We start from the raw sequence: 27,783 nt of genomic DNA on the forward strand, positions 1-27,783 counted from the left end.
CGAGGCTGGACCCTGGCATGGGGCTCCCTCTGGGTGTCCCACCCATCTCGCCGGGGTCTGCAGTCTCCCTGAAGGCAGGGAGAGAGCCAGGCGGGGGGGCGCCCAGGGAGCGGGCTGGGGGTGGTGTCTTTTGTCTCCCCCTTCAGTGGCCTCTTTTGATTTCAAAAAGTTGTTCTGTGTCCGATGGGGTGACAGCTGATTGGAGAACATTTTGCTAGAAGAACTCAAACTCCATGACCCCCATTTGGCTGCTTAATACTCCATGCAGATGCCATTCTCGAGACAACTCCTGCAGGTAACGTCTCCACCCCAAAGCAATTCCAATCCAGGATGAGGAGGGAGCAGCGCACGGGGTCTGGTGCCTTTTGGCAGCACCAGGAAGTGCCTACCTTGGCCTGGGTCTTGCTTCCTACATGGCGTTCAGTTTCGCTCTGATACGTAGAAGCCCAAGCCTGCTGACCCTTGAGAGACTGGCTCTAGGCCATGGGCTGGGAAGGGCCCTCAGACCCCCTTGGGCTTTCCAGCTGTGTTTGGCTTGACCAGTACATCTATCAAGAATGCGGTGGCTATGGCCAGGCGTGTGGTGGCTATGGCCGGGCGTGGTGGCTCACGCCTGTAATCCCAGCACTTTGGGAGGCCGAGACGGGCGGATCACGAGGTCAGGAGATCGAGACCATCCTGGCTAACACGGTGAAACCCCGTCTCTACTAAAAAATACAAAAAACTAGCCGGGCGAGGTGGCGGGCGCCTGTAGTCCCAGATACTTGGGAGGCTGAGGCAGGAGAATAGCGTGAACCCGGGAGGTGGAGCTTGCAGTGAGCTGAGATCCGGCCACTGCACTCCAGCCTGAGCGACAGAGCGAGACTCCGTCTCCCAAAAAAAAAAAAAAAAAAAAAAAATTGACTTCTATACCTCCACTACCCATGCCTAAGTTGAAGAATTGAATGCTTACCTGTTCTGTGACTCCCTGACCCCAATAGAGAAAGCCCTTCAAGACACAAAATTAGACAAGCGACAGAGCAAGACTCCGTCTCCAAAAAAAAACAAAAAACAAAGAATGCCAACAACTGCTTTGGAACTGGGGCATTGCTACTGTATTCTTCTTTTATTTATTTGTTTTAGAGAGGCTCTCGCTTTGTCACCCAGGCTGGAGTATAGGGGTGCGGTCATAGGATTATAGCTCACTACAGCCTTGGACTCAAGGAGCCTTGGACTCCTGGACTCAAGCCATCCTCCTGCCTCAGCATACCCAGCAGCTAGGACTACAGGCCAGTGCCGCTATGCTTGGCTAAGTTTTAAAAATTTTCTGTAGAGACGGGGTCTTGCCTAGGCTGGTCTTGAACTCCTGGTTTCAAGCGATCCCCCTGCCTCGGCCTCCCAAAGTGCTGGGATTACAGGTGTGAGCCACTACGCCCAGCCCTTTGTTCCTCTTTTAAAATGCTTTATCTTCATATGTGATTGTCTGCTACCGTAGACAGTGGGATCCCTTTTTGCTCTATCTCTACAGCTTTCACTGGATTCCCAGCCAATCATAATCCCGTGGACTCCCAGACACACACACCTGTGTGCCGTTTTCTCCGACTTCACCCCCTCCCAGTTCCTCTCCTCCCACCTTTGCCTCTGACTTCTGCCTCCTTGTGGATCATCTCCATGAAGTGCCCTTTGGGGGCGTCCCTCTCTTACTGGGCACCCCTCTTCTGCAAAGTGCTTGCATCACGCGCTCTCTCTTGAGCCCCCGTGGCTTCGTTTCGGGGCTCTCAGTGCCCTTGGCTTCTCCCGTTGCCCTCCCCGCGGGCTCTCTCCCGCCTTCTGTGTGCCCTGTAGTGCCTGGGAGGCCTGATGGCAGGCTTTCTGGAAGTCTCAGTGGCTGCTTTCTTGGCTCTGTCCGCATGCGTGCTGCCTCCTCTCCCTCTCTCGGTGGAGCAGGGGCCACCGTCGATTACCCTTCTCTGTTCTGGCTCTCTTAGGAAATTGTGTGGCAGCTCGGTGATTAATAGACTTTATTTTTATCTGGTGCCCTTCAGACATGTGATCCTTTGGGATAGAAATGACCTTTGGAGAGGTCACGAGGCCCACCCCCCCACCCCCAAACTGGGCAAGGAGTGCTTTTAATAATCTCTAATGCATCCTAAGTAGAGAGGTGTCTGGCCGCCTCCTCGAGGGGTCCCCAGGGATGGTGTTACCATAAGCTGCCCTTTCTTCCAAGATGCCAGCTGTGCTTCGAATGAGTGTTTTTCCTTAATAGGAGCTGAAAATTTTCTCTCCTACAGGTCCCCTTGTCGTTTGCGCATCTTTCCCTAACGAATAGGCACATTAGGGCTTTGTCCATTTGGGAGACCTTCTGAACATCCCGTACGTTCTTGGTTGACTTAGGACCCCAACCCATAGTCTCTGTGGCACCCTGCTCGGAATTCCCTTCCAGGTCTACACTTAAGCATGACACTCCTAGGAAGCAGCGTCAAGTCCAGGTGGCTCAAAGAGCAACAGACGTATTTCCTTGTTTATGCCCTGTCCACCCTCTCATCAACTTACCAGTCGGAGCCTGTCCCAGCCCTGGTGTCGATGCCTCTCCAGGTGCATGCTCTTTTCTACTTATGCATTTGATTATTCCTTCTTCCATAAATCACCTGCGTTTGGTCCCATTGAGTCTCAATAAACAGATCCAATAATATGTGACTTCAATATACAAGATTCAATAAAGGCAAATTTAAAGACATTGCCCAGTAGTTAAATTTCATTCTCCACAGATTTGCCATCCCTGCCATTTTTGTATCATCTATGGTGTGATTTGCATAATTCCCACTCCATCTTTCGAGTTACTTATGAAAATATTAGATCACCTTGGACCCCAACCCCTTTCTGGGTTTATGTGGAGTGGTAATAAGCTATATTCTGATGTGATTTATTTAACCCTTCCTGGAATGCATTCCTGAAGATAGTGGTCCTATGTGTTCCCTCTCCAAGCTTCCTTTTCAAAATGGGTGGCTGGAATATTATTGTAGCTGCTAATGCCAGGTGATAGAGAGTTTGCCTGATGCCTTTCACTCAGTCATTGAATTTCTTCCATCTCAGAGAAATATTAAATCACCTGAATGTGATTGATGTTTTACCCAATCCATGGTGTATGGATGTATGAATACTTTGTTTTCCAGCAAGTAACCAGTCTCTTTTAATTACCTTGAAAGTTTACCAAGCTTAAGGATTAAAGTTCTGTTTCTTCCCTTTTAATCTCTTGCCTAAGGAGAAGTGTTCTTATGCACAAAGACAGCAACTGATAGGACATTGTGGAAAAGGCTGTTGGTGTTTGTGAAAGTGTAGACCTGGACCAGCTGCACAGCAATGCCTAGATGCTTCTTAGAATTCAGACTCCTGGGCCCCACATCAGGCCTCCTGTATCGGAATCACTGAAGGGAAGGCCAAGGGGCCTGCATTTTCTGAGAGCTCTTCAGGGGATTCTTGTGTATACTGGCTTTTGACAGTGATAAGTCCTACTTCATTTAAACATGAAGGCTACTGGCTCCTGACTGCTCAGCTCTTGTTATTCCCTGCTTTTTGCATCTGGACATTCTGGAGTCTCCAGGAATTCTCCAGGCAGGTTGCCACTGGCTTGCACCAGTGTTTTAGTTGGTCTCCTTGGAATCTATTCTTTCCATTTATTTCGCATTGATATACAACTCAGCAATCCAGTGCTTGATTTTTCATTCACTTAGTCGCTTTAAATCCTAGCAGTATCCTTAGCCCCGTTTTATAGGCGGGATGGTAATTGGGGACAGGTATGTGGAAGGAATCCTTGGATTTGGGCTACTAGAAAGTTTTAAAAGTCATTTCAAGAGTTTGCCTCTTCTCTTCCTAATTGTTCCCAAGCCTGAATTTTTCTGTTAGCGTCATTGGAGCCAACTCCTGATGAGAGACCCACTTTTCCATTTTCTTTGTTCAAGAAACATCATAGAAAAGAAGTTGGTGATGACGATGTGTTGTTCAGGGAGAACATTTTGTTTCTAAGCATTAGCCATGCGGGGAGGAGCAAAGCAGGCATATGCCCTTTTGCTAGACACAAGGGAAGCAGTGTGGGAAGTTTTCTTTTCTCCTCAAAGTGTTTTCTGAATCATGGTCTTAATGCCTGTGAGTGGGTGCTTAGGGTGTGTAGAGCACTAGGCTAAGTATTTCACATGGATTATCTCTGTAAACCCCCCACCAACCCGGAGAGGCAGGGACTGTTGACCTCACTTTACTCTGAAGAAACTGAGGCTCAGAGAGGTGTAGGGCCTTGTCCATGGTCACACAACTGGGATCTAGGATGCGAACACTGGGATATGATCCCAGTGTCCTCAACTCTAGAACCGCCATACCCTAGGACATCTTCCACACTAACTGCCCCTTAAGTATGCTCTCCTACCCTGGAGTTTGGTTCTCTTGAGGCTGCAGAAGAAACGTTTTCAAAGTTAATTAATGAGCACGCACACCTTACTTATGAGGTGAAGCCCTGGCCGCTGTCGACGGGCAGTTTCTAGGCATCGGGCTGGCAGGCTGGAGTCAGGTAGTAATTACAGTTGAGTGGAATGGAATGAATTATATGATTTCCAGCCTTTTAAAGTTAAATCTATTAAAATCACTGCCCCCCAACTAGGGCATTAGGCTAGATTAGTGACAAAAGGCAAATAGACGTGGCTAAAGCCCTCCTAGAAGCATGACTCACCCCTGAGTCCCATCCGGTGTCACACACCAGGAATGGGTCCTCTCAAGGCAGCCTCTGTCTCGGCAAAGTCTTTGTTCTCTACCACCTCCACCCCACAGATGTGCATCTTCAGTTGTGTTGCCACTTCACGCTGTTGCCTCCCTTCTAGAAACCCAGTTGGGGAGTGTGTTGCCAAACCAGTGAGGGTAGTATCAGAATAGGGTCTAGGGTCTCTTCCGGTTCTAAAGTCTCTTGTTCCTCGGCGGTGGTAGACTTCAGAGAGAAGGGTATCAGGCTGATGGGAGGAACAGGCTGGACGTCTAGTCCTGGTTCTACACCTCAATCGCTATGGCACTGGTTTCCTCCTTTGTCCATGAGGGGATGGCTCCTCCCTTGGGCCTCTGGACTGCCCTCATCAGCACTCCTTCCCCGCACAGTGGCACCTTTCTTCTCAGGCAGCAGCTTAACAATGATGCTCTTTATTAGGGAGGCAAGATGTCTGGAGGACATGAAGGGAGCAGTGGATTGGGGAATGCCACGGGAAACTGTACCACAGGCCAAGAGGTGCGATGGGATGGGTGGATCTGCGGATTGGACAGACAAAAGCTTGAACCCAAGGCAGTCCCAGAAAATCTGCTTGACATCAACCTCTTTCAAACTACCCTGGTTTTACCCCTAACCAAGTGCAGCAGGGGGAGTTAGATGACTCTTGCAGTTTTGCCAAAAACAATTTTTTTTTTGAGGGCATTAAGGCCCATATTCTTTAAGGCTCACGTGCTTTTTGCTTCAAGCTGCAGTGGAAAAGCCAATAACGCGGCCTTCAGGCTCACTGCCTTTGCCGCTGAAGGGAAACCGGGCTCATCACTCAGTTGTCTTGCAGGTCCTTGGATGGGGGTGCGATGGGGGAGGGTAGGAAAGGCTCGGTGCCCCCAGAAACTTGATTTGTGGAGCGAGGCTTGTGGCATGGGATTGATCCCTGGAGACTGAGTGCATTGTTCCAGCAAAGCTGGGTCTGTTTAAATATTTAAATGCCATTGTGTCATGGACACAGGTTGCAGGTGTTCCGGCAGGACTGGCCAGAGGCAGGGCTGGGGAGAAGGAGGAGTTTCTCTTTGCTGTCTCTAGACCCTCCTATCTCCGCCTCCTCTCCTCCAGGGCTCTCATCTTGGCATTTGACCTTCTAACCTGCACCTGTCTTCTCTGGGCTGTGACCCACACCCTCTGGAGTTATTTTCTATTCGGTCACAACCTTGTTCTCCACTAACTGTTTCTCGATGCAAACCTCGTGACAATTCCTATTTCTGTGAAGATGGCCCATAACAGGGTAGATACTAACAATTGTAGAGGTGCTTTTTATTATTTTTTAAATAACTTTTTCTATGGAAATAGTATTTGTTCATTGCAGAATAATCAGGAATTACAGATATGCAAAGCAGAGGTTGCAGTGAGCTGAGATCACGCCTTGCACTCCAGCCCGGGTAACAGAGCAAAACTCCATCTCAAAAAAAAAAAAAAAAAAGTGGAAAAATAAAAGTCACCCATAATCTCACTCCTCAGAGATAACTTACATTTTGTTTTGCTGTATTCCATTCTAGGATTAATTCTATCTCTGTCTACACACACACACACACACGACGACGACGACGAATAAATGATACATACCATTTTAATGCCCCCTGCCCCACTCAGTGATGCATCAGGAACATCTTTCTGTGTCAATAAACAGATTTTATGACATAGTTTTTAGGACTGTATAGTATTCTATTACACAGATGTGCCACAGCTTACGGACATGTCTCATAATTTGCTCAATGTTCTACTGTTAGATGTTTAGACAGCCTAATATCCGTTTACTACTAAAAGCACTGTTCCAGCTATACGTTTGCATAATGCTTTATCGTTTCCTAGAAGTACAACTGTGAGGCTGCAGGGCCTGGTGCATGGCCTTTGATCTCTCTTATTTTGAGTCATGGTGGGGAGTATAGGAAAGCAAGGAGCCTGATGGGTCTGCCAGGTTGCAGAGAGCTGGGTGAAGCAGGATGTGCCCTGACTTTGGAGTGGCTCTGCTGCTTGTTATCTGTGACATCGAGAAAGTCATTTGCTGCTGGGAGTCTCCATGTCCTCCGGTGTGCGTGGGAATGGGGCACGGTGGGAAAGCTGACTGTGATGATGTATATAAAAAGCTTTGCACGTGGCATGTGCTTGACAAAGGTTTCCCCCACCTTGGTCTTCTTATTTTCTTTCTCCAATATACCTGGGAGGAGAAAGTCTGATATTGCACAGGAGAGAGCACGCTGCTGGGCGGTATTTAAGTGAGGGGACAGTGAGCACTGAAGGAACAGGGCAGGGAATGGTCACATGAAGAGGGGTTGCTATGTCACAGGGTGCAGCCCCAGGATGCCAAGAAGGCCCTTAGGGCACATGGATGGAATTGATGTTGGTCCCCAGGGGTGGATGGGTGTGCCCAGGGGTAGGGGGAAGAGATAATAATGATAATGCTGAAGTTTGTTGACTTATATTATAGACCTGGAATATTCTGTTGGCTTCATCTATATTAACTCTTTAACCCCCACAAAAGTGCTGTGAGATGGATGCTTTGGTCATCTCTATCCTACAGATAAGGCAACTGGGGAGAGGAAGGGTTAATTAACTTTCCTGAGGTCATACAGTGAATAAATGGCAGAGCCAGGATTTGATCCCAGTCATTCATCTCTCTCTTTCTTTTTCTCGCTCTCATTCTCCTTCTCTCCCCCACCACATGTACTGTCACTCCCCCTTTCTGGAAGCTGCTGGTACCTTGTGCATACCTCCTGGTAGGCTGTCTCCCACATTATGTGATGACAATTTGTTTCTCTGCTCCCTCAGGCTGGACTTTGAGCCTTCTGAGGGCAGGGTCCAGGCCAGAATCAACTTGCAGCCCAGCCGCAGCAGTGGTGCTTCCAAACTGTTGATGAATGTCTGGAGAAGGGAATGTGGGTTGTGCATACCAGGAAAGAAGAAGGATCAGCTCGACTAACCCAGAGCATGTGGTTAGGGAGATTGGGGGCACAGAGTTAGACCAGGGCTGCTGAGAACATCAGGCTGAGGTGCTTAGAGCCACAGTACCCAAGCTTTTTGGCACCAGGGACTGGTTTCATGGAAGAAAATTTTTCCACGGACCAGGGGTGGGGGGCGGGTTTTGGGATGATTTGAGCACATTACACTTATTGTGCACTTTATTTGTATGATTATTACATTGCAATATATAATGAAATAATTATACAGCTCACCATAATGTAGAATCAGTGGGAGCCCTGAGCTTGTTTTCCCTCAACAAGATGGTCCCATCTGGGGGTGATGAGAGACAGTGACAGATCGTCAGGCATTAGATTCTCATAAGGAGTACACAACCTAGATCCCTTGCATGTGCAGTTCACAGTAGGGTTCGTGCTTCTGTGAGAATCTAATGTGAGATCTAATCTGATCAGACAGAAGGTGGAGCTCAGGCGGTAATGTGAGTGATGGAGAGCGGCTGTAAATACAGATGAAGTTTCGCTTGCCTGCCCGCCACTCACCTCCTGCTGTGCAGCCCAGGTGTCAGTCTGTAGCCCGGGGGATTGGGGACCCCTGGCTTACAGGTTGGCCTGCATGGTCAGTGGTAATTCATGACAATCCTGGAGACATCTCTAGGAAGGTTGATCTGTAGGATTCGGTGTTCAGGGAGGAAAGCCTGGAGCCTGATGACTGAGAAGAGTCTTTTCTAGTCAGCTAGGAGAAGACGTGAAATCTGGATGGTGGTGATAGCAGGAGTTAAATGGATGGGGCAGACAAGGAAGACTTAATGAAAGAGAAATTCACAGAACCCAGCAGATGATGGACAGGGTGTGGAGAGCAGGAGAGAGGAGAGAGGGAGGTGGCAATGATGACTCTTGACATCTTGCACTTGGGTCGTTGAGACACAAGGGGAGGCTTAACTGGAATATCCTAAAGGGGGGAAGTAATTTTGGGAGCGTGATGAAGCTGACATATGAGTTGGTAGAAATGGCAGGAATCCAGGCAGAAACATCTAACAGATGCTAATGGACATTTGTTGTTTCCTCAAAGGAACTGAGGAGCTTACACTGACATTGTAGGTGGAAGAAGGCCTACCTCAGGCAGGGGGCGGGGAATCACACTGGATAGCCTGGAACTCACAAATAAAGCCTGCTCAGCATTTGAGGCTGCACTGATGTCCTGGCATGGGAGGTGTACAGAGATCTTCAGAGAGAGGATGCTAGCAAGATTCCCAGATGCCTGGGGGCTGCCTCAGCTTAGTGTAATCAGGTCTGATTTTTGACCTTTCTCTTTTTACCTTCCCCAGAAATGTTGACAATGACATTTATTATTTAAATTATTTTTATTGTAAAATTGAAAAGAGAATTCAGTTTCACTCTTAATTTAAGCTAATTAAGGACATGCTAATGCAGCACTCTCTAGAATCAGGAATCAAAGACACTGCCCTGCAAGGGATGCCAGGTGGAAGGAGGTGGCTCCGGAGTCAGAAAGCCAGGATTTGAATCTTTACCAGGTCACTTCCTAGCCGTGACCTCAGGCAAATCGCAAAACCTCTTTGAGCCTTGGTTTTTTGGTCTGTTAGGTGAGGACAATAATATTAACCTTAGTGGGTTTCCAAGAGGGTTCAATGAGACAATGTGTAAAAACAATTAGCTCACTGCTTGGTTCATAGATATTCTCAATAAATATTTATTTTCTTTATACCGAATCGAGAAACTAACCTAAGCCGGGGCCCCAGTTGTGTTCTGTGCCCTAGCTGCTGGAGTTGTCAGAATCTAGGGAAGTCATCTGATCAAGTTAAATGAATGATCAAAAATAGCTGATGTTTGTTGAACATGTGCTGTGTGCCAGGCACTGGGCTGAGCATTGTAAGAAGATGAACTCCTGCAGTTCTCACACGCCTCCGCAAGCTACAAACTGTATTGCCCTCATTTTACAGACGAGGAAACTGAGGCTGAGAGAGATTAAGTCACTTGCCCAAGGTCACGTTGCGAATTAGCTGACCCAAGAAGGCAGACTCCCGACTTCACCAGCCTTCTGTTACTCAGCTTCTCAGCAGGGCAGGAAGCGTTCCCATAACACATGGAGTGCTTTGGTTTTAGGGGTTTCTGCATTTCCCTGCTGAGGATCCAGAAATCAGGTGATAGAATATTTTGAAATGAGAGTCTGGTTGCTTCTCTCTGTTCTTCCTCACATCTAGTAAATTCCTAAAATAAGCAGGACACTGCCCCTTGATGAAGACACAGGACTTTTGGGTCACTGGAGTTTGGTAGATCCTGGGTCCCCGCCAGGCCCCAAGGAATATGGCTGTGAAAAATCAGGGTGTTTTACCCCACCCCCAGTCCCCTGTGTCTCCATCCAAAGGAATTCAGCTTAAAATAAGCATCAAGGGTGGCCTGAAAGAAGGTATGAAGCCACAGGAGGGCGGGGTGGGGTGGGGGGAGGTGGGTGTAGCCAGCCCCTGGGAGCCTCATCATTTTCCTATCACAGTTGAGGAGATAATAGCTTCAGGACCTACAGAGAGTTGTGAAGTGCTAGAATGCAAAGGACTTAGAGATCATCTGATCCAACCCCCATATTCTGCAGATAAGAAAATCAAGACCCAGAAAGGTATGAATTTGTCCAAGGGTGCATAGCGGGTTAGTATCAGACCCAGGACCAGACCCCCAGTCTCTAGAAGGCCACCGAGTTTGCTGGCCTCTGAGCTTCAAGGGCAGGGGAGGGAGAAGAAGCCCAGTTGGGGGCTGAGTCCACCACTGGCTTTTGAGAAAATCCTGGCCAGTTGCACTGACTGTGGGATGAACAGCTGTACCCTGGGTAGCCAGTCTGAGCAGGCGGCTTTTGGAAGTATCTCCTGGGCTTTATCCCGATCTGAGCTTGTATCTGGGAGTCACACAGGGCTTTTCTTGGCTGGGGCTTCTCCCTGCTCAGGGGAATTGGTTGTGGGAATTCCTGCATTCCCCAGATGGTTCTGCAGAGAGAAGACGGAGGGCTGTTGGGAGGTGTTGGTGGCCCCAAACTTCCATGGACCAGTCTGGTAGGGTGTGAATATGCGCCAAAATGGTATCTGGCAGGACGTGAGATTCCACTCAGAAGGGCTGGATGGAAGGGAATTGGAAGCCAGAGTGATTATGAAGGTGTGGGCAAGATGAAGGTGTGGGCAAGATGAAGGTGCTGACAGGGAGAGCGGGAGGCCCTCCCTATCCCCAGCTCCAAGGAGCAGGGGAGACACGGGGTTCCCAGAGCCAGGCAGGACTGTCGTCTTGGAGGTGGGCCCCCGTACAGCACAGTGCCCAAGCAGGGCAGGGCCCAGGTCCCCATGTGTTTTTCTTCCCACCCTCTGTTCTCCTGCTGCTGCCTCCTTCTTGCCGAGAGCAAGGGAGCATGGGTGAAGCAGGCCATGCCAGTCAGCCCCAGGCTGTTGGGGTGGGTGGGGAGGGAGGCAGTGCCAGAGACTCACCAGCATACCTTTTAGTCACATGCTTCAAGGGCAGAGAGACCAGGGCTCAGACTCTGGCTGTGCCATCCAGAGAATTGCTTAAACTCCCCCAGACTCATTTTTATCATCTGTGGAATGGGAATCCTTGCCTCCTGAGCTGTGAGATTCTGCATGGGAATGGGTGCTGCCTGATGGTAGGTCTGATGCCTTGGAGGCCTCGGCAGATGACAGGCACAGTGGGGTCTGGGTGACAGATGAGGAAGTCCAGCTGCAGAGAGAAGGCAGCGGTGTCCTCAGGGTTGTATGTCAGTGCCACGGGGCAGAGCTGGGAATGCGATGCGGCTGGTGACTGGCTGGTGACTCCCAGGGCCCAGGCTTTGTCTCTGGGACGCTCATCCTGTAATTGCCTTCAGTCAGTGCTTTCAGTCTCTCGGAAACCACTGGCTCAGATACCCACTGTGTGCTCCAAGTTGGGCTGATGAAAATGTGCCAGAGTCATTAAGTTATCAGTGGGGAAGGCGGCCGCTTCTCCCCGGCAGGAAGGATTCTGCTGTCTGCTGCAGTGGCTTTGTTCACACAAGCTGCCCCTGATTCCTCCTCCTCCCGACTCCCCCCCGACCCCCGCCCAGGCTAGGAGTGAGTGGGGTAGGATTGAAGGGGGCAGGGGTGTGCAATAAATATTTGGGAGCAGCACTGAAGGCATCCGTGACTCCAGACAGGAGGTCCTGCATGCAGAATCCAGTTCTGGATTGGGAAGTGGGCAAAACACTCCTTCTGCAGCTTGACAGATGGATCCGCCCCAGGGGGAAGGAGAGAGAGAAGGCAAGCTGGACCTCTCTTATTGTCACAGCCACTGCTCTCCATGTGCACCGTGCCAGGAACACAAACTCCAGGTGCACGCTTGCCAAGGTGAAAAGAAGGACCTTAGGTCGTACACAGGCAGGGCCGACTGGTCCCAGGGGTGGTGGCTTCAGAGGTGCATGATGCAAAAGCGCTTGCCTCCGGGGAAGGAGACTGGAGTGGGAAGACGGGGCATGGCCCTCTCTGCTGCTTCAGCGCCCCTGGGAGCTCAGGCTGATTCTGCACGACAGATATTTCCAGAGTGAGAATGCCGACATGATAAAAGGAGAGCAGATGGTTCCAGTACTTTATTTTCAAAATGTTTCTTTTCCCACCCTCTTTTCCTTGCTATTCCACTCCAGACTTCAGAGGAGAAATAACTCCCCACTTTGGGGTTTATCCTCTTTGTTGGGCCACTTTGACAGCAGTGGTGATGAGAGCAGCTGAGAACAACCGCGACTCCCTATGAGCTGGGCTTTGTTTTAAATGCATTCTCTCATATGGGTCTCCCTGCGGGGAGCAGGTGTGCTGTCATGATCCACCTTGTTTTACGGAGAGGATGCTGAGGCACAGAGAGGATTAGTAACTTGCCCAAGATCACACAGTCAACAGCAGACCTGGAACTTGAACCCAGGCAGTTCAGATCCAGCCTGCCCACTTACCTGCTGCAGATTCTGCTTCTCTGAGGGCAGAGCCTAAAGCCAGGCCTGGGTGGTTGATGGCACTGAGATGATGACTACTGAGTGGCTAACCACTCTGGCCAGACTTTCAATGTTATCTCAGAAGGGAATTTTATGCCTGACTCAGTGCTGGTTGGGACCCAGATTCACCTTGGCAGCTCTCAGACTATCAGGTCAGCTATTTGGAGTAACTTAGTCCCAGATCTCCACTCTGAACCCAACAGGCTTCTAGAACCGGCTATGTGATTTGTAGGGTCAGCTGCTAAATGAAAATGTGGGGGCCCCTTTTCAACAAATATTAAGAATTTCAAGATGGCAACAGCAGGGCATTAAACCAAGTGTGGGGCCTTTCTGAACTTGGGCCCTGTCTGGACACACAGGTCACAGGCTCACGAAGCTGGCCCATGGTGCTTGCGGTGACAGGAAGACATGATTAAACACAGAAGGAGAAACAGTGCTGGCTTTTCTAAGCCAGTCAAAGCAGGATTTCAAGATGTTTCTTTCCATTGTAATGAAGCAGTTTGATCCTGATGCAATCCAACCAAAACAAATCTTGGAAGTCTGCACTCTTCCTCTTGCCCCTACGATGAAATCATTCCAAGGACTAAGACTTGGGAGTCAGAATAGTCTAGTAAAACACAGGCTCCACCCCAGTCTCCCCTGATCCTAAGCTCCCCTCCACTCACCAACCTCCGTCTTTCCTCCTCCCACAGCTGGCCCCATCAGCACTTCCTCATTTCTCGGAGCACCCTGCAGTTGTGCTCCTCAACTTTGTGGATTCTCTTCTTGTTAAGGCAACTTCCCAATTTCCAAATCCAGTGGTCTCTTCTTAGTCTCCAACCTTCTTGACCCTTCTCAGGCATCTAATTTATGACTGTGGCTCTGCCTCGGTGCAGAATCTCCTCGTCCTTCTTTAAAATGGGGATGCAGGTTGCTGTGAGTCAATTTACTTGAAGCACTTGGAGTGGGCCTGGTCCATGGTAAACACTCAGCAGCTGCTGGCAGGAGCTGTGACGGGTGGTGTCATTGTTACTGTCGTCTTGAAACCCTCCTATTCCTTTGGCTTATGTTTCTAAACAATTATTAAATTTTTTTTATTTTTTTATTTTTATTTTTTGAGACAGAATCTCTGTCACTCAGGCTGGAGTGCAGTGGCACAATCATGGCTCACTGCAGCCTCAACCTCCTGGGCTCAAGTGATCCTCCCACCTCAGCCTCCTAAGTAGCTGGGACTACAGGAGCATGCCACCATACCTGGCTAATTTTGAATTATTTTTTGCAAAGATGGGGCCTTTCTATGTTGCCCAGGTGGGTGTTGAACTTCTGGCCTCAAGTGATCCTCCTGCCTCAGCCTCCCAAAGTGCTGGGATTATAAGAGTGAGCCACCACACTCAATCCTTTCTAAACAAATAATAAAAAAAAAAAATCAGTTTCTCTTTCTTCACCAGTCTCTTACGATCCTGGTGTTTTCTGAGTTCTATCCTGTGTAGGTGCCTCTCTTTTCTCTCTCCACAATCTCTTCTTGACACTTTTTCCCATACTTATAACATCCATTGCTACCCTGCCAGCTCCAAAATCTACATCTCTTTCCCAAGCTTCAGGTAAATTCAACTCATTCTCTTCCTTCTTTAAATCTGTTTTTCCTCCTTCATCCTTCTACCCAGTTGCCCACGTCAGAAACATGGGCATCTTCTTTGCTTTCCGTAGCTGACATTGGTCACCTGCCTCAAGTGAGGCCCTGTGCTGGTCATCAGGACACAGCGCCTGTGGACACACAGGACCTGCCATGCTTGCTGCCAGTGAGAGAGACGCCTACAGGTGCTCGTCCACTTACAGTGGGGCTATGTCCTGGCAAACCTATCATGAGTTGAAAATATTCTAAGTCGAAAATGCATGTCATACACCTAACCTACCAAACCTACTAAACCATAGCGTAGCCTAGCCTACATCTTTATTTTATTTTTTTGAGACAGGGTCTTGCTCCGTCACCCAGGCTAGAGTGCTGTGGTGTGATCTCAGCTCGCTGCAACCTCTGCTTCCTGGGCTCAAGTGATCTTCCCACCACAGCCTCCTGAGTAGCTGGGACTACAGGTGTGCACCACCAAACGTGGCTAATTTTTGTATTTTTTGTAGAGACGGGGTTTCACCATGTTGGCTAGGCTGGTCTTCAACTCCTGGGCTCAAGGGATCCTCCCACCTTGGCCCCCACAAAGTGCTGGTATTACAGGTGTGAGCCACTGCCCCCAGCCCTAGCCTACTTTGAACATGTACATTATCCTACAGTTGGCCAACATCATCTAACACAAAGCCTATTTTATAATAAAGCATTGAATATCTCATGTAATTTATTGAATACTGTACTGAAAAACAGAACAGTTGTATAGATCCTTAAGGTGTGGTTTCTACTGAATGTGTATTGCTTTCACACCATTATATAGCTGAAAAATCAAAAGTCAAACCATTGTAAATTACGGACTGTCTGTATTGACACGTGATTAGTCCTAGGAAGGCAAAAAACTAAGGTTGTAATTTTGATTGGAAAGACTTCCCTGGGGGAGGACTTTTGAGCTGAGATCAGAGGGATGATTAGACCTTAATCAGGCAAATTGGGGATGGGGACAGTCTAGGCAGAGGAAAGAGCTTGTGCGAAGACTCTGTGGTGGGAAGAGAAATCTGTAATAAGTGAAAAGGCCAACAAGCAGGAGGGCCGCACAGGAGGCAGAATATGGTGTCAGAAGAGGCTGGAGAGGTGGATGGGGCTGGGTGGGGCATGGCCAGGAAGGCCATGTTAGTCTTTCTGGGTTCCTCCTTGCTTTCTTACTCACTCCCTCTTCCACCAGGTTCTCTCGTTAAGCCTTCTCCCACCCCATTTTGCCTCTCCATGCACAAGTCCTCATTGTTTCACAGGTAAACAATTGAAATAGCCCCTCGCCACCTTCAAATCCGTATTCTGCCCTACAATCGTAAGCAGTATTTCTAACATGTCAATCTGCTTAAGTTGGTCCTCAGGATAGAATCCTCCCCTGGCTGCCCCATCGTTGGGATAAAGCCCTGCTCAGCTTCCTCTCCTGTTAGTCTTCCTCACATCCACCCCCACCGCTCCACCTCTTCAACTTGGTTAGACTTCTCGCAGCTTGCAGAGGTGATGACTGCATGTGCTTTGGGCCCCCTTTGTCTGCTGAAGTCCTGCTTATGTCAGGGGCTCCTACTCTGGGAAGCCGTACCCCACTCGCTCAAGCCAGTTTCCTGGCCCCTCTTTGATGTCCCTCTTTGCCTGGCACGGACTCACTGTATTCAACCCACCTCCCTCTGGCTTGTATTCAACCCACCTCCCTCCTCCATGGAGGGGTCTGGGGCTTGTTCATTTTTGTCCTTCTTGTGGCAGAGGGTGGGGCACATATTAGGTGACTAATAAATATTTCTTGAATTGAAGACCTGGTGATGGAAGAATGACATGGTACAAATACCTGGTTAAAAATGGAGCTCCCACCAGAGGGTTCTTCGTGAAGAAGTCTGGCTTCTGGGACCTCCATGTACTGTCGGGTCCTGATTCTGTTAATAACTGAACGAAGGTCTCAAGGCTGCCTGTCCTGCCCCTGCCTGCCACGGTCATCCATCAAGAAGGGCATGGGGACGTAGGGTGGGTGGAGTCAAGCCTAAATAGACCCAGCCTTCTAGCCCAGTGTTCTCAAACTTTAGTGTGCATCAGAATCACCTAGAGGGCTTTTAAAAATCTAGATCACTGGGCCCCACCCCCAGAGTTTCTGATTCAGTCGGTCTGGGGTGGAGCCCAAGAGTTTGCATCTCTAACAGGTTGCCAGGAGGTGTAGATGGTGCTGGTCTGGGGACCACTGTCTGAGAATCTCTGTTCTAGCAAAAGGATTTGCTCTAAACATTATTACTTTCTACCATGTTGGGGAAGGATATTTTTGCTTAGGTTTGGTTTTGTAGATTTTTAAGAACAATTAGTCTGAGCTTAATGTGGGTAGAAGTATTAGATTCTACAAGCTTGCCTCTTCCCCCATCTCCTGGCCTTCCCACAAAGTGGTTCTGTATTCGTTCATGAGCCACTCAACAAATATGTTTTAATGTGTAGTATGTATATGTCAACATATGAGGTGGAGTTGTTGATATCAAGATGAAATTGATATGAAATTGTCCTTAAGAGAGGTCCTTCAGTGCAGACATAGCCGTAATTCAGGGAGTCTAAAGGAGAAACGCCTGCTCTGAATGGTAGTGAGTTCCCTATCAATGGAGTTGTCCAGAACAGGCCTTCTAGAGTTGGTGGGAATAAAACACTTCTCTAGATAGACCGAATGACCATTAAGATCCTGAAATTGTGTGATTAAGCAACAGTGATGATTGACATAACAAAATGGCACAAGTGAAATGCTGTGAGTTTATACTGGGGATCTGCAGAGGCGGCTGAGGCCTCTTTGTGTAAATACTGATATCATTATCATTACTTTTAGTAAACATTTATTCCTTACTAACAGTATGCTTGGCGACTAAATGGATTTATATGCAATGACCCCATAATTTGCTGTGTATTAACTTCAGATTATCCAAAAAGCTAAATAGAAAAAGCCACGAGCAGATCCAGAGTGCACCTCAGGGGCCTCTTTGGGTCCGGCTTCCTGAGTCACATGGAATTGAGATGCATAGTACTCTTTTATTTTATTTTAATTTTATTTTTTTACAATATTTATGAGAGAGCGGAAGAGAGAATATATGAATGTAAGTAGCCAATGATAGGCCTATTTATTTTAATTTTTTATTTTTTTAGATTCAGGTTTGTTATGTGCATATATTACATAATGCTAAGGTTTGGGCTTCTATTAAACCTGTCACCCAAATTGTGAACATAGTACCCAACCGGTAGTTTTTCCGGCCTTGTCCCCTTCCTTCCCTTCCCTTCCCTCTTTTGGAGCCCCCAGTGTCTGTCATTTCCATCTTCATGTCTGTGTGTACCCAGTATTTAGTATATTCCATGGAATATTACACAGCCATAAAAAAGAACAAAATCATGTCCTTTGCAATATGGATGCAGCTGGAGACCATTATCCTAAGTGAATTAATGCAAAAATAGAAAATCAAATACCGTATGTTCTCACTTATAAGTGGGAGCTAAACATTGGGCCTTGAATTTACAGTCACTAGGTCACCCACTTGAATTTCAGACTCTCCTCTTGTCTTATCAAGGAAGTCCAACCAATTGCCAGACTTTATAATATGAGGCAAGGGTCAAAGTCCCTCTTTTCAGGAAGGTCCAGTACTTAAGATGCAGCAAAAAATGCTGACAGCCCTTGCCCCTCATTTACCATTTACTGAGCATCTATTATGTGCTGGGTATTGAGAGAACTGCTTTACAAATGCTATTTATAATCCCTTTACCCATCCTTCAAGGTAAGTACTGTTATCCTCATTTTCAGATAAAAGAAAAGGCACAGAGCTACAGCTTGTCCAATTTCATGCAGCAAAACTCAATTCATTTTTAGAAATCAACATGACCATAAAATTGAAACCTAATAAAAGATGGTCCCAAAATTATAGATCGAGCTCAAGTCTTAGCACAGATTCAAGATGCAATATTAGAAAACAGAATGCAGCAGTATATCAAATAAATAATATACTCTGACCAAATGGAGTGCATTCTAGGAATTCAAGAATGGTTCAATAATAAGAAATATTAGGAAATCAACGTAATTTACCTTATCAACAAACTAAAGGAGAGTCATATTATAGTAGATGCTGAAAGGGTAGTTGCTAGAATTCTCCTATAATAAAACTCTATAACAGGAATAAGAGGAACTACTTAAATGTGGTAAAGACTAAAAATTAGCCAGATACATCATTCTAAACAGTGAAACACTAGATCTGCCTTCATTAACATTGGATAATGCTTGCTTTTGCCATTTTAAAATATTGTTTTGGTGGTTCTTACAAATGATCTAAGCTATGATCAAACAGTTTCTGTAAATATGGGGAAGAAGAGATGACATTATCTTGGCCAATGTTTGTCTACTGAAAAACTCCAAGAGAATCTGGTAGGAAGAGAAACTCTATCAGAAGTAATAAGTAATATCAGAAGTAACTCTCTCAGAAGTAATAATTATCAGAATAATATCATTGGATAAGATGACTGGATAACAGCATTTCTCTATACTCTCAGAACCACACAGCCAGTGAACCTCAGCAGCTGGAACTGGGATTTGAACCCAGGCCTGCTGCTGAAGTTGTGCTCGTCCCACCTTGAAATGCTTCCTTGTATGACTCGGTCATGTCAGCCCAAGGGAGAAGGTCTTTTAGAATTTGTAACTTTCAAGCACTCCAGCAGAGCAGTTTGGTTGGCTGTGATGGGGACCCAGGCTAGGGGGCAAACATAGAAGGTTGGCATGGACATTTCACTGGGAAGACTCTTCGAGGTTTCTGCTACCAGCAATGCCGTCCCCCTAGGGGCTGAGATAATGAACTGTACGTGGGGAGGCTGAGGGTGGTAGTGTGACCTTGAGCCATTTAGCCAGATTTCTGCTTCCCAGGAACTGAGCATCTAACCAACAGAACTGCTGCCCTTTCTTCTTGGCTCCAAGAAGGCACATTTTGATTGCTCGCTGCCCTTGGCTCAAATTGCCCCATTTGAGAGGTAGTACTTGTGAGAGCACCTTTTACAGATTTGGCTGCCCTGGGACATCAGGAGCACCAGCTCTTGGTGACTACACTCACCAAGGATGCTTTAACTCCATGGCGTTCATGGTGGAAGTGGAGCATGTGTTTCTGGCACAAAATCACTGGGTGAGACATCAGAAGTATTATCCAGAGAAGACTTTTCTATTTCTTGCAGAGGCCAACCATGGGGTGGTGGAAGGGACAGTGCACAGGAACCCAGGAGACATGGATTCTGGTGGCTCTGCCACACTAGCTGTGTGTTCCTGGGCAAGTCACTTGGCGTTGCTGGGTCTCACTTGCCTCATCTGTGTCATGGGATGTTGGATTGGGTAGATTCCCAGTGTCCTTTGAATTCAACGTTATAACAATTACCCTTACAACATGCCTGACACTGTTTTAAGTACTTTGCATAGAGATAAACTTATCACAATAACCCTGTGAGGTAAGTACTGTTAGTATTCCCATTTTATCTCTGAAGAAACTGAGGCACAGGGAGGTCAAGTGACTTGCCCTGGGTCTCACAGCTAGAAACAGTGGAGTGCTCACACAGCTCTTAACCTCGTTTTACTTTTACAGTTTTTCTTTCCATGAGCTGAGTTGTTATAAGGGTGTTGGTTCTGTTGGGTGGGGGAAAGGGGTGTTAGGATGGGAGACAGTTTTAAGGGAAGCCTGGCTCTGGGGTGGATGGATGGGGTCACTGTCTGGGAGAATGATAGCGGTGGCTGCACAGGTTGCTAATATTTGCATTTCTCCCTTTTTTCCTCTTTTCCTCTCTAGTCTGTGGCAAGCGCTACAAGAACCGACCGGGGCTCAGCTACCACTATGCTCACACTCACCTGGCCAGCGAGGAGGGGGATGAAGCTCAAGACCAGGAGACTCGGTCCCCACCCAACCACAGAAATGAGAACCACAGGCGTGAGTGCCTACTTGTTAGGTTGGGGCAGTGAAGAAGTGGGTTAGGCAGGCTGGGGAGCGTTCCTTGTTCCTTTTTCTCACTGCTGCGCTGGCATCTTCTGGTAGCAACCTTTAAGTGGTCTCAATGTGCTGTAGTGCATTGGCCCTTTCAGCCAGCCAGTCAGCTGCCCCTGCAGCTCAGCCCAACAATAGCAGGGCTGGGCTCACACACCCTGCTCTGCTCCCAGAGGAAGGAAGGTGTTAAGCAGAAGAGAAAGTCCTTACCTGGCCACTGTCAGATGCCAGACCTACAGCTCTTTTCCCTCAGCTCCTCAAGAGCCATTCAGACTGGGTTGGGCATAGGTCATGGGTGTGTCAGTTCAGACAGACATTCGAAATGCCTGCTTGGCCACTAAGAGCCTTAGAGTATTCTTGTCTATTGGTGTGGTTTTGTTGTAGAGGGGAGGGGATCACATTTTGGTACAGGGCTCTCCTGCCTTAGACACGCTGCCTGGAGACCCCATGTTCTTTGCTTCAGCATTCAAATGGCAAATGTGATCTGGGTGGATTTGTTGTTTGGGATGTTGGGCTCTCAAGACCCAAAGTGATCCTGAAGATTTGTGTTTCCATTTCTGTGCTTTCCTACCTCAACTTCCAATTATGAATTAGGGAATCCAAAAGGGCTTAGCATTTTCCACTTGACTTTCCTCTACAATATCCCGTGTGGTCTCTGGGCCTGCAGAAATCTCAACATAGAAATGGGATAATGGAATCTTTAGAGCCTGCTCGAAGATACAGGCCACACTGAGCTCTTTTAGTGAAGAATATTCATGGACAGGCCATGTGTATTTAATTTTGTTCAGAAGATTTGGTGGTAGGGATTCTGAAAGTGAACAACTCAATGCAAGGAAAGGGATCAGACCTTTAAAAGTACTCAGACTCTAGGATTAGAGGATGCGTGTTAGCCATCGACTTAGTCAACTGACGTCCACTGGCCACTTCCACCAGATATTTGAAATAATGAACACACCTGTGGCCAAGGTCATTCTTTGGATTAGTGTAGGGTCTCCCTTAACCTCCACCCCACTTTCCCCTTGTAACATTGCCTTCTTTATGGATTTGCTAGGTTCTTATAAGACAACCCCAGAGACAGAGTGACTTAAACCACAGAAATTAATTTTCTCACAGTTCTGGAGGCTGGAGGTCTAAGGTCACAGTGCTGGCAGGGTTGTTTTCCTCTCCTTGGCTTGCAGATGCTGCCTTCTCCTGTCCCCTCACACAGTTGTCCCTCTGTGCATGCGTGCTCTGGCATCTGCTTTTATGTCCACATTTCCTCATATTTTTTTTTTTTGAGATGGAGTCTTTCTCTGTCGCCAGGCTGGAGTGCAGTGGTGTGAGCTTGGCCCACTGCAACCTCTGCCTTCCAGGTTCAAGCAATTCTCCTGCCTCAGCCTCTCGAGTAGTTGGGACGATAGGCACGCACCATTACCCCTAGCTAATTTTTGTATTTTTAATAGAGACAGGGTTTCACCATGTTGGCCAGGATGGTCTCAATCTCTTGACCTCGTGATCCACCCACCTCAGCCTCCCAAAGGGTTGGGATTATAGGCGTGAGCCGCCGTGCCCGACCCACGTCAGATTGGATATTAGGGTCTATCCTAACAAGCCCATTTTAACTTTATCTCTTTAAATGCCTCTTTAAGGACCCTACCTCCAAACCAAGTCACAGTCTGAGGTACCATGGGTTACGCTTTCAACATAGGAATTTGGGAGTGGGGAGGGGATGCAATTCAGCCTTCAGCACCTTCTTGAATTTTTGCTCACTTCCAAGGTGCAAACTTTTAGTGTGACAGACCCTTGCTTTCTCACCTGCTGTGGTCACCTGGACAGAACCTGAACAGCAGAGCAGGAGGCGCCCCCTGAGCCTTGCCCGCCTTTCCTTGCCAGGGACTGAGGAGCTCCAACACTAAGGCCTTCTCTCTGGGAAGAGTTTTCCTTGGTCCAGTCACCCTTGTCTTTCAAAAAGGAAAAGATACTGACCTGTACTGAGGCAGCCCATACTTGCATTTCCCTGTCTCTCCTCTTTTCCCTGGTCTAAGTGACCAAGAGGTCACACGGAACTGTTGTCTCCTACCCCAAGGAGGCTGAGAAGAATCTCCTTTGATTTTGGTTGCTCCCTGAAAAGCGTTTCTTTGCCATTGTTGCGCTCTCTAAAGTGTTTATTAGCTTGGTGGCCTTATTTCTCACTCTCCTGTGCTAGCTTATCTCCTCATATCTCTTCTCAAATGTCAGGCCGTTTTGTTCCTTTATTCATGCCCTGGGGTTTGGAATGCTTCTTGTCTGTGTCTCATTTTCCTTGGTTCTTCTGTAGCCTCATTATGAGTGCGGTGTGTGTGTGTCTATGCATGTGTGTGCGTGGGTGTGGGTGTGTACATGTGTGCACGTGTGTGCGCATGTGTGCGCGTGTTGCGTGTGTGCGTGCTGTTTGTGTGTGTGCACGTGTGTGCACATGTTGTTTGTGCACATGTGTGCTTGTGTGTGTGCGCGTTTGTGTGTACGTGTGCATGCATGTGTGCGTGTTGTGTGTGTGCATGTGTGCGTGTGCGTGTGTGTGTTTGTGCGCACGTGTCCATGTGCCTGGTGTTTGTGGCTGCACGGGGAGGTGTGCTGCAGACTCTAAGTACAAGGAGTCAGTCTCCCCAGCGATCCCTGTGATCCCCTCAGAGTTGGCTGACTTCTGAGACCAGCACTCGGCTGTGGATCTCCTCACGCTCCTTCGTGGGCGGGGGTGTTTGGCCTTCTTGTGTCCTCCCCTTGAGGCCACATAGCCTTGCTTGGGAAGGAAGCTGTGCGTGTCTGCCTCGCCCTATGTGGAGATGTCTGCCTGTGAAATCTCATGGTGGCTTGTTCTCACCTCTGTGGGCTTGTCAGTGCGCGGCACGCACTCCAACTCCCCCTCACCCTTTTCTCTTTCTCACCCTGCTGATGAGAAAGTGGGTTCTTCAAAAAGGATCATTTGGCTGGCCAAGGGTTTAAAATCTCCTAGAAAATAATAGGTGTTCCCAGGCGGATCCGGGGCCTCCCCACATGAAGAGGTTTCCAGAACCCTCACAAATACCTTTTTAATGACATCTCACAGCGTCCTCCTCGAAAACTCAGTGATTAACCCAGTTTTGCTAGTGGGGAGGGTACAGCAGAAAGGCCTTTAGTGCCTGCAGAAACTGTCCTTTCCCCCGTCCCTAATTTCTCTGGACAAACCGATGAGGCAGCTGCTCGTCCCAGGTTCTCTGCACCACACAGGCCGCCGACTTGCTTGCCGCCCCGAATGTGTGCTCTGCTCCCTCCCACATTCCCCTGGTGAGCAGCCCCCGACTATTTTCTTGTGAGCACTAATTGCCAGCATCATTAATACCCAGTCATTAGCTGCTGCCACTGTTTGGGGGTAGGGGGTGGCTTCCATCCATCCTGCCCCTAAATGCCACTGGGGCTGTGTGCTGAATTGGATGTGACAGCTCGGCAGCATCCTAAGGTCTCAGCTTCCTGATCCTCCCTTGGTGAGGCTTTTGGAGGGGAGGGGCAGATAGGAGAGCTTAATCCAAGAGGCTAATCTGTGGCTCCCCCAGGAGAAGGTCTGGACACCAGTGAAGTGAAATGCTGACTTTTTCCCCCTTTAGCAGAGCTGCAGGGTGACCCAAGCTGCATGTGAGCAGAGGCGTAATGGAAAAACAGCCTTACAGACACAGGGGTTTGCAGGGCCAAGGGCAGCTGGGCTCGCACCACCTGCAGCAGTAGCGACCTTTTGACTTTGGTCCTCCTGCTGTTGCTTGCTCTATCGCCCCCCAACTGTGTCTTCAGCAGAGCCCATGGTTCATCCTGCGCCTGCTGCTGCTGCTGAAAGAGCGGAGTGGCCTGCTGGAGCTGGCCCTGACCTTCCCTGCCCCAGCCCTTGCTGCCAGGGCTGCAAGCTCAGCAATCCACTGCCACTCCTGATCGCCTGGCCCCCAAGCTGATGCTCGCGCGCCTTTGTTTCTCCCTTAGTCTCTCATTTTCTCCTGAGTATACATTTCTTGTGTTTCCTGTACATTTGTCCCCTTTCCTGTGTGTCCTTGCCTCTCTGCCTCAACTACAGGAAGCCAGGGTGGCTTGGAGCTCAAGCACTCCCCTTTGGGAAACAGTGCTTTTCTGATGGTGTTCTCTGCATGCGGGCTGCATCCCACCCTCTCCCTGCCTGCGGCTGGATGCCTCTTCTCCCTCCATTTGTTTTAGCACCTTCATCTACTTTTGCAAATGAAATAAATGACTGTGTGTGTGCACATGCGTATGTACACACACACACACACACACCCCCTACACACAGATGTACACATACATGAATAAAAGGAGCGCAGCCGGGGAGGATAGGACTCTGAAAGATGCACTCAGAAGCATACCATTGTGACTCCTTAAATGCAGCCTTGGTAGGGAGCCCCAGTGGGGTAGAGTAGCAGAAAGAACTCTGGACTAGAATTCAAAACCCCCTTAACATAGGCTCGTGATGTTAACTTCTGAACTTTTTGCCTTCTCTGCACAGAGGGAAATGATTATCGATGATGTTTTCGAGTTAATTTTTGGAGTGAGGATAGACATTTATGAAGTCCTGGGCCTGGATGAAAAGCTGTATAAATAAATTCAGTCTAATCCATCCATGCATCCATCCATCTGTGCATACGTCATCCATCCATCCACCCATCCATCCACCCATCCATCCCATCCGTCCATCCATCCATCCATCCACCCATCCATGTAATAACCACGTATTGAATATTGTCTATATGCTGGGACTAGGGAGGACAGGCATAAAGAGGACTCAGCCCTGTCTTTGAGCTCACAGTCTTGAGTGGGAGTGTGCAATGGGGTGTGTACAGAACTATGACGGAGTTCAGGACTCAAGGGCACAGGGTACTTTCTATGCCTTAGGGCAGTGGTGTTCCAAGTGTGGCATTAGCATCACTTGGGACCCTGTTGAAAATGTAGATGCTCAGGTTCTACTGGATGTCCTGAAACAGACTCCAAGGATGGAGGCCAGCAGTCTGGGTTTCGCAAAGCTCTCCAGGGCATTCTGGTGTACACTAAAGCTTTAGGACCACTGCTTTAGGGGGTTTGCAAAGGCTTCACTGAAGAGGTGACATTCAAGTTAGCTCTTGGAGAGTGAGAAAGAATTTCTTAGGAGGGAGAGGGCTTCCCAGGTAGAGAGAACTGTACATGAAGGCAGGCAGGTATGAAATAGCATGGCACATTCAGACAATTGGAAGTCATTGGGTCTGATAGTAATGTTGGATTGAGGGGATGCGGAGGAAAGATGGAAATGTAGTCAGGGGCCACGATGGGAAGCGTCTTCTATGCCCCTCTGTGTAGTCTTTTTCCTATAGACAGTGGGAAGCCAGTGTAGCAATTACTAGAAGGCAAGAACAAATAACTTGTAAAAACATCTGTTTGGAGTCTTATTGTTATATGTTGTGTCTCTTTTATTGAAAAGCATAAGTAAATATAATATACTCTCTATAGCATACTCAGAGCTCCTAAGAGGGAAATTAAAAAAAAAAAGAGTCCATAAAATTTATTTCAAGCTTATTTTTCAAGTCTGTGGAATTGAAGTTGGGTTGTCCTAGGTTCCTGGAGATCTCAGCCTTTTGAGCAAGGATGGTGTGCCTGGTGCAAAGTTAGGCTTTTCATCTCTGTTGAGAGAAAAAAAAGCCCCAGCTCTAGCATGCCTTTGGAGGGCATATTGTACTCTGCAGAGCTGAAAGGGGAGAACCATGTTGATTAAGGGTAATGTCTGCTGATTAGATAATCTGAAAATTAGTCTGATAATGTGCAAATTATCTAAAAGAAGCATATGATGTCATTGCCACACTGTTGGGAAAGATCTAACAGATGTTAGTCTTCTGACATCTCTTGTCCTCTAACATATGGCCTGGGGGCAGCCAAAAGCTTTAAGAGGCAGAGTGAAAATTACTTTGGAAACAAGCTTAGAAATTTTAGATTACTCTGAAAGGTGACTGAAAAGCCATAAAGCCCACACAGCCAACTACGTACCTCAACTTGACACTGGAAATCCAGCCTTTGTTATTAGGGGAGACAGGAAAGTTTAGATACAGAGCTCTTTCTGGGAAATTGGGCTGCTGCTTCCTTCTCAAAGAGCAAATTGGGAAACTAGCAACAGGTGTTCTTTAGAGAAATTATTATTTAACTAGACAGTTTTTAGATTATATAGCAAAGAATCCATTAAGTTGCTCTGGTTGTTGCAGGGATACTTGGGGCTCATTTTCTAGCCTCAAAGTTCATCTACATCCTTGACCCTATGGCTAAGGGAATGGCTGTGGAGTTGGTCAGTCCAGGGTGTGAATGGTGACCCTGGCACTCTGCCATCTTCCAATGGTGCAAATGTGGGTCACTTACCTACACTTCTGCTTCTTAGTTGCCTCATCTATAAAACGGGGGTAATAATCCTCCTGACTTCATGGGGTTGCTGTGAGTCTTAAATGAGATAATGTGAGTGTTTGGCACCATGCCTGTGAGCACTAATGTCCCGTCTCTGTCCCATTTGGGCCCACAGGCATATCTGTGACCACAGATGGTTCATCTGAGTCATGGCTCTGTCTGAGTCCATGTGATGGGACTTTGCCACCACTGTGAAGCTAACTGCCTGTGGGGTGTCATTGGCATCAGCAATAACTATCAGAGCCTGACCTGGCCCTGGCATATCCTTGGCTAAATCTTAGATATGAGACACAGATCCTTCTAAACAGGCTCAATACAAATATTTATTAAGCACTTACTGTACATGCACCCAGTTGTTGGGAGAAGTGGAACTGGGCCTCCAGAAAGGGATAATGTGGTCTCAGCCCTGGGAGAACTTCTAGTGCAATTGTGGAAATGAGACAGAGGCATAAAACCCGGCCAGAGAAAGCTGTGGAGGACAATCTAGACAAGTGTGGCACCCTTTTATTTGCCATGCCATTGCCCTAGGATTGGGCCTCCACGTGTCTCCTGGCTGTCTCTGAACCTCTCTCTTGCATTTTGGGCCTAATTACCTAGAAATGTGCAGGATTGAAGAGACCCACATACTGAACAGCAACAGTGGCAATGGTACTTGCTTGCATTCCCTGAGTGTGTCAGACATGGTGCTAAGCATGCCACATGTATCTCATTCATTCCTCACAATAACCCTACAAGGCAGGTGCTATATCCTCCAGAGGACAGCAAGGCACACAAAGACCAAGTCATGTATCCATGGTCAGAGACGATGAATGTGAATTCACGAGTCATGTACCACTTACTGGGAGAGTTCACTTATTTAAGTCTTTGATTTTTTCCTGCCTTGTTAGAAATAAAATTATCTTGCATGTAGAAGAGGAAAGAGGGAAAGAGATGATGGAACAACTGCTAGGTGTCAGGCATTTTACAAACATCACCTCATGTTATGATCACAAGTCCATTAGGGACATGTTACTATTCTCATTTTACAGACAAGGAAACTGAGGCTCAGAGAGGTTGAGTAACAGGCAGCAAGGTGG

The 27,783-nt window shown here is 47.8% G+C and overlaps 1 protein-coding gene across 5 annotated transcripts in view; it reads left to right on the forward strand.

Annotated features, from left to right (window-relative positions):
* Nucleotides 1–27,783, forward strand: part of DPF3 (double PHD fingers 3) — a 282,885-nt gene that overhangs the window by 181,100 nt on the left and 74,002 nt on the right. For all 5 annotated transcript variants that reach the window (XM_031668016.1, XM_031668013.1, XM_031668014.1 and 2 more), the window contains exon 7: nt 20,111–20,248. In XM_031668016.1, the coding sequence (XP_031523876.1) occupies nt 20,111–20,248 (138 nt within the window). The remainder of the gene's footprint in view (nt 1–20,110; nt 20,249–27,783) is intronic.

This window comes from Papio anubis, chromosome 7 (assembly GCF_008728515.1).
Source record: "Papio anubis isolate 15944 chromosome 7, Panubis1.0, whole genome shotgun sequence".
Classification (NCBI taxonomy): Eukaryota; Metazoa; Chordata; class Mammalia; order Primates; family Cercopithecidae; genus Papio; species Papio anubis.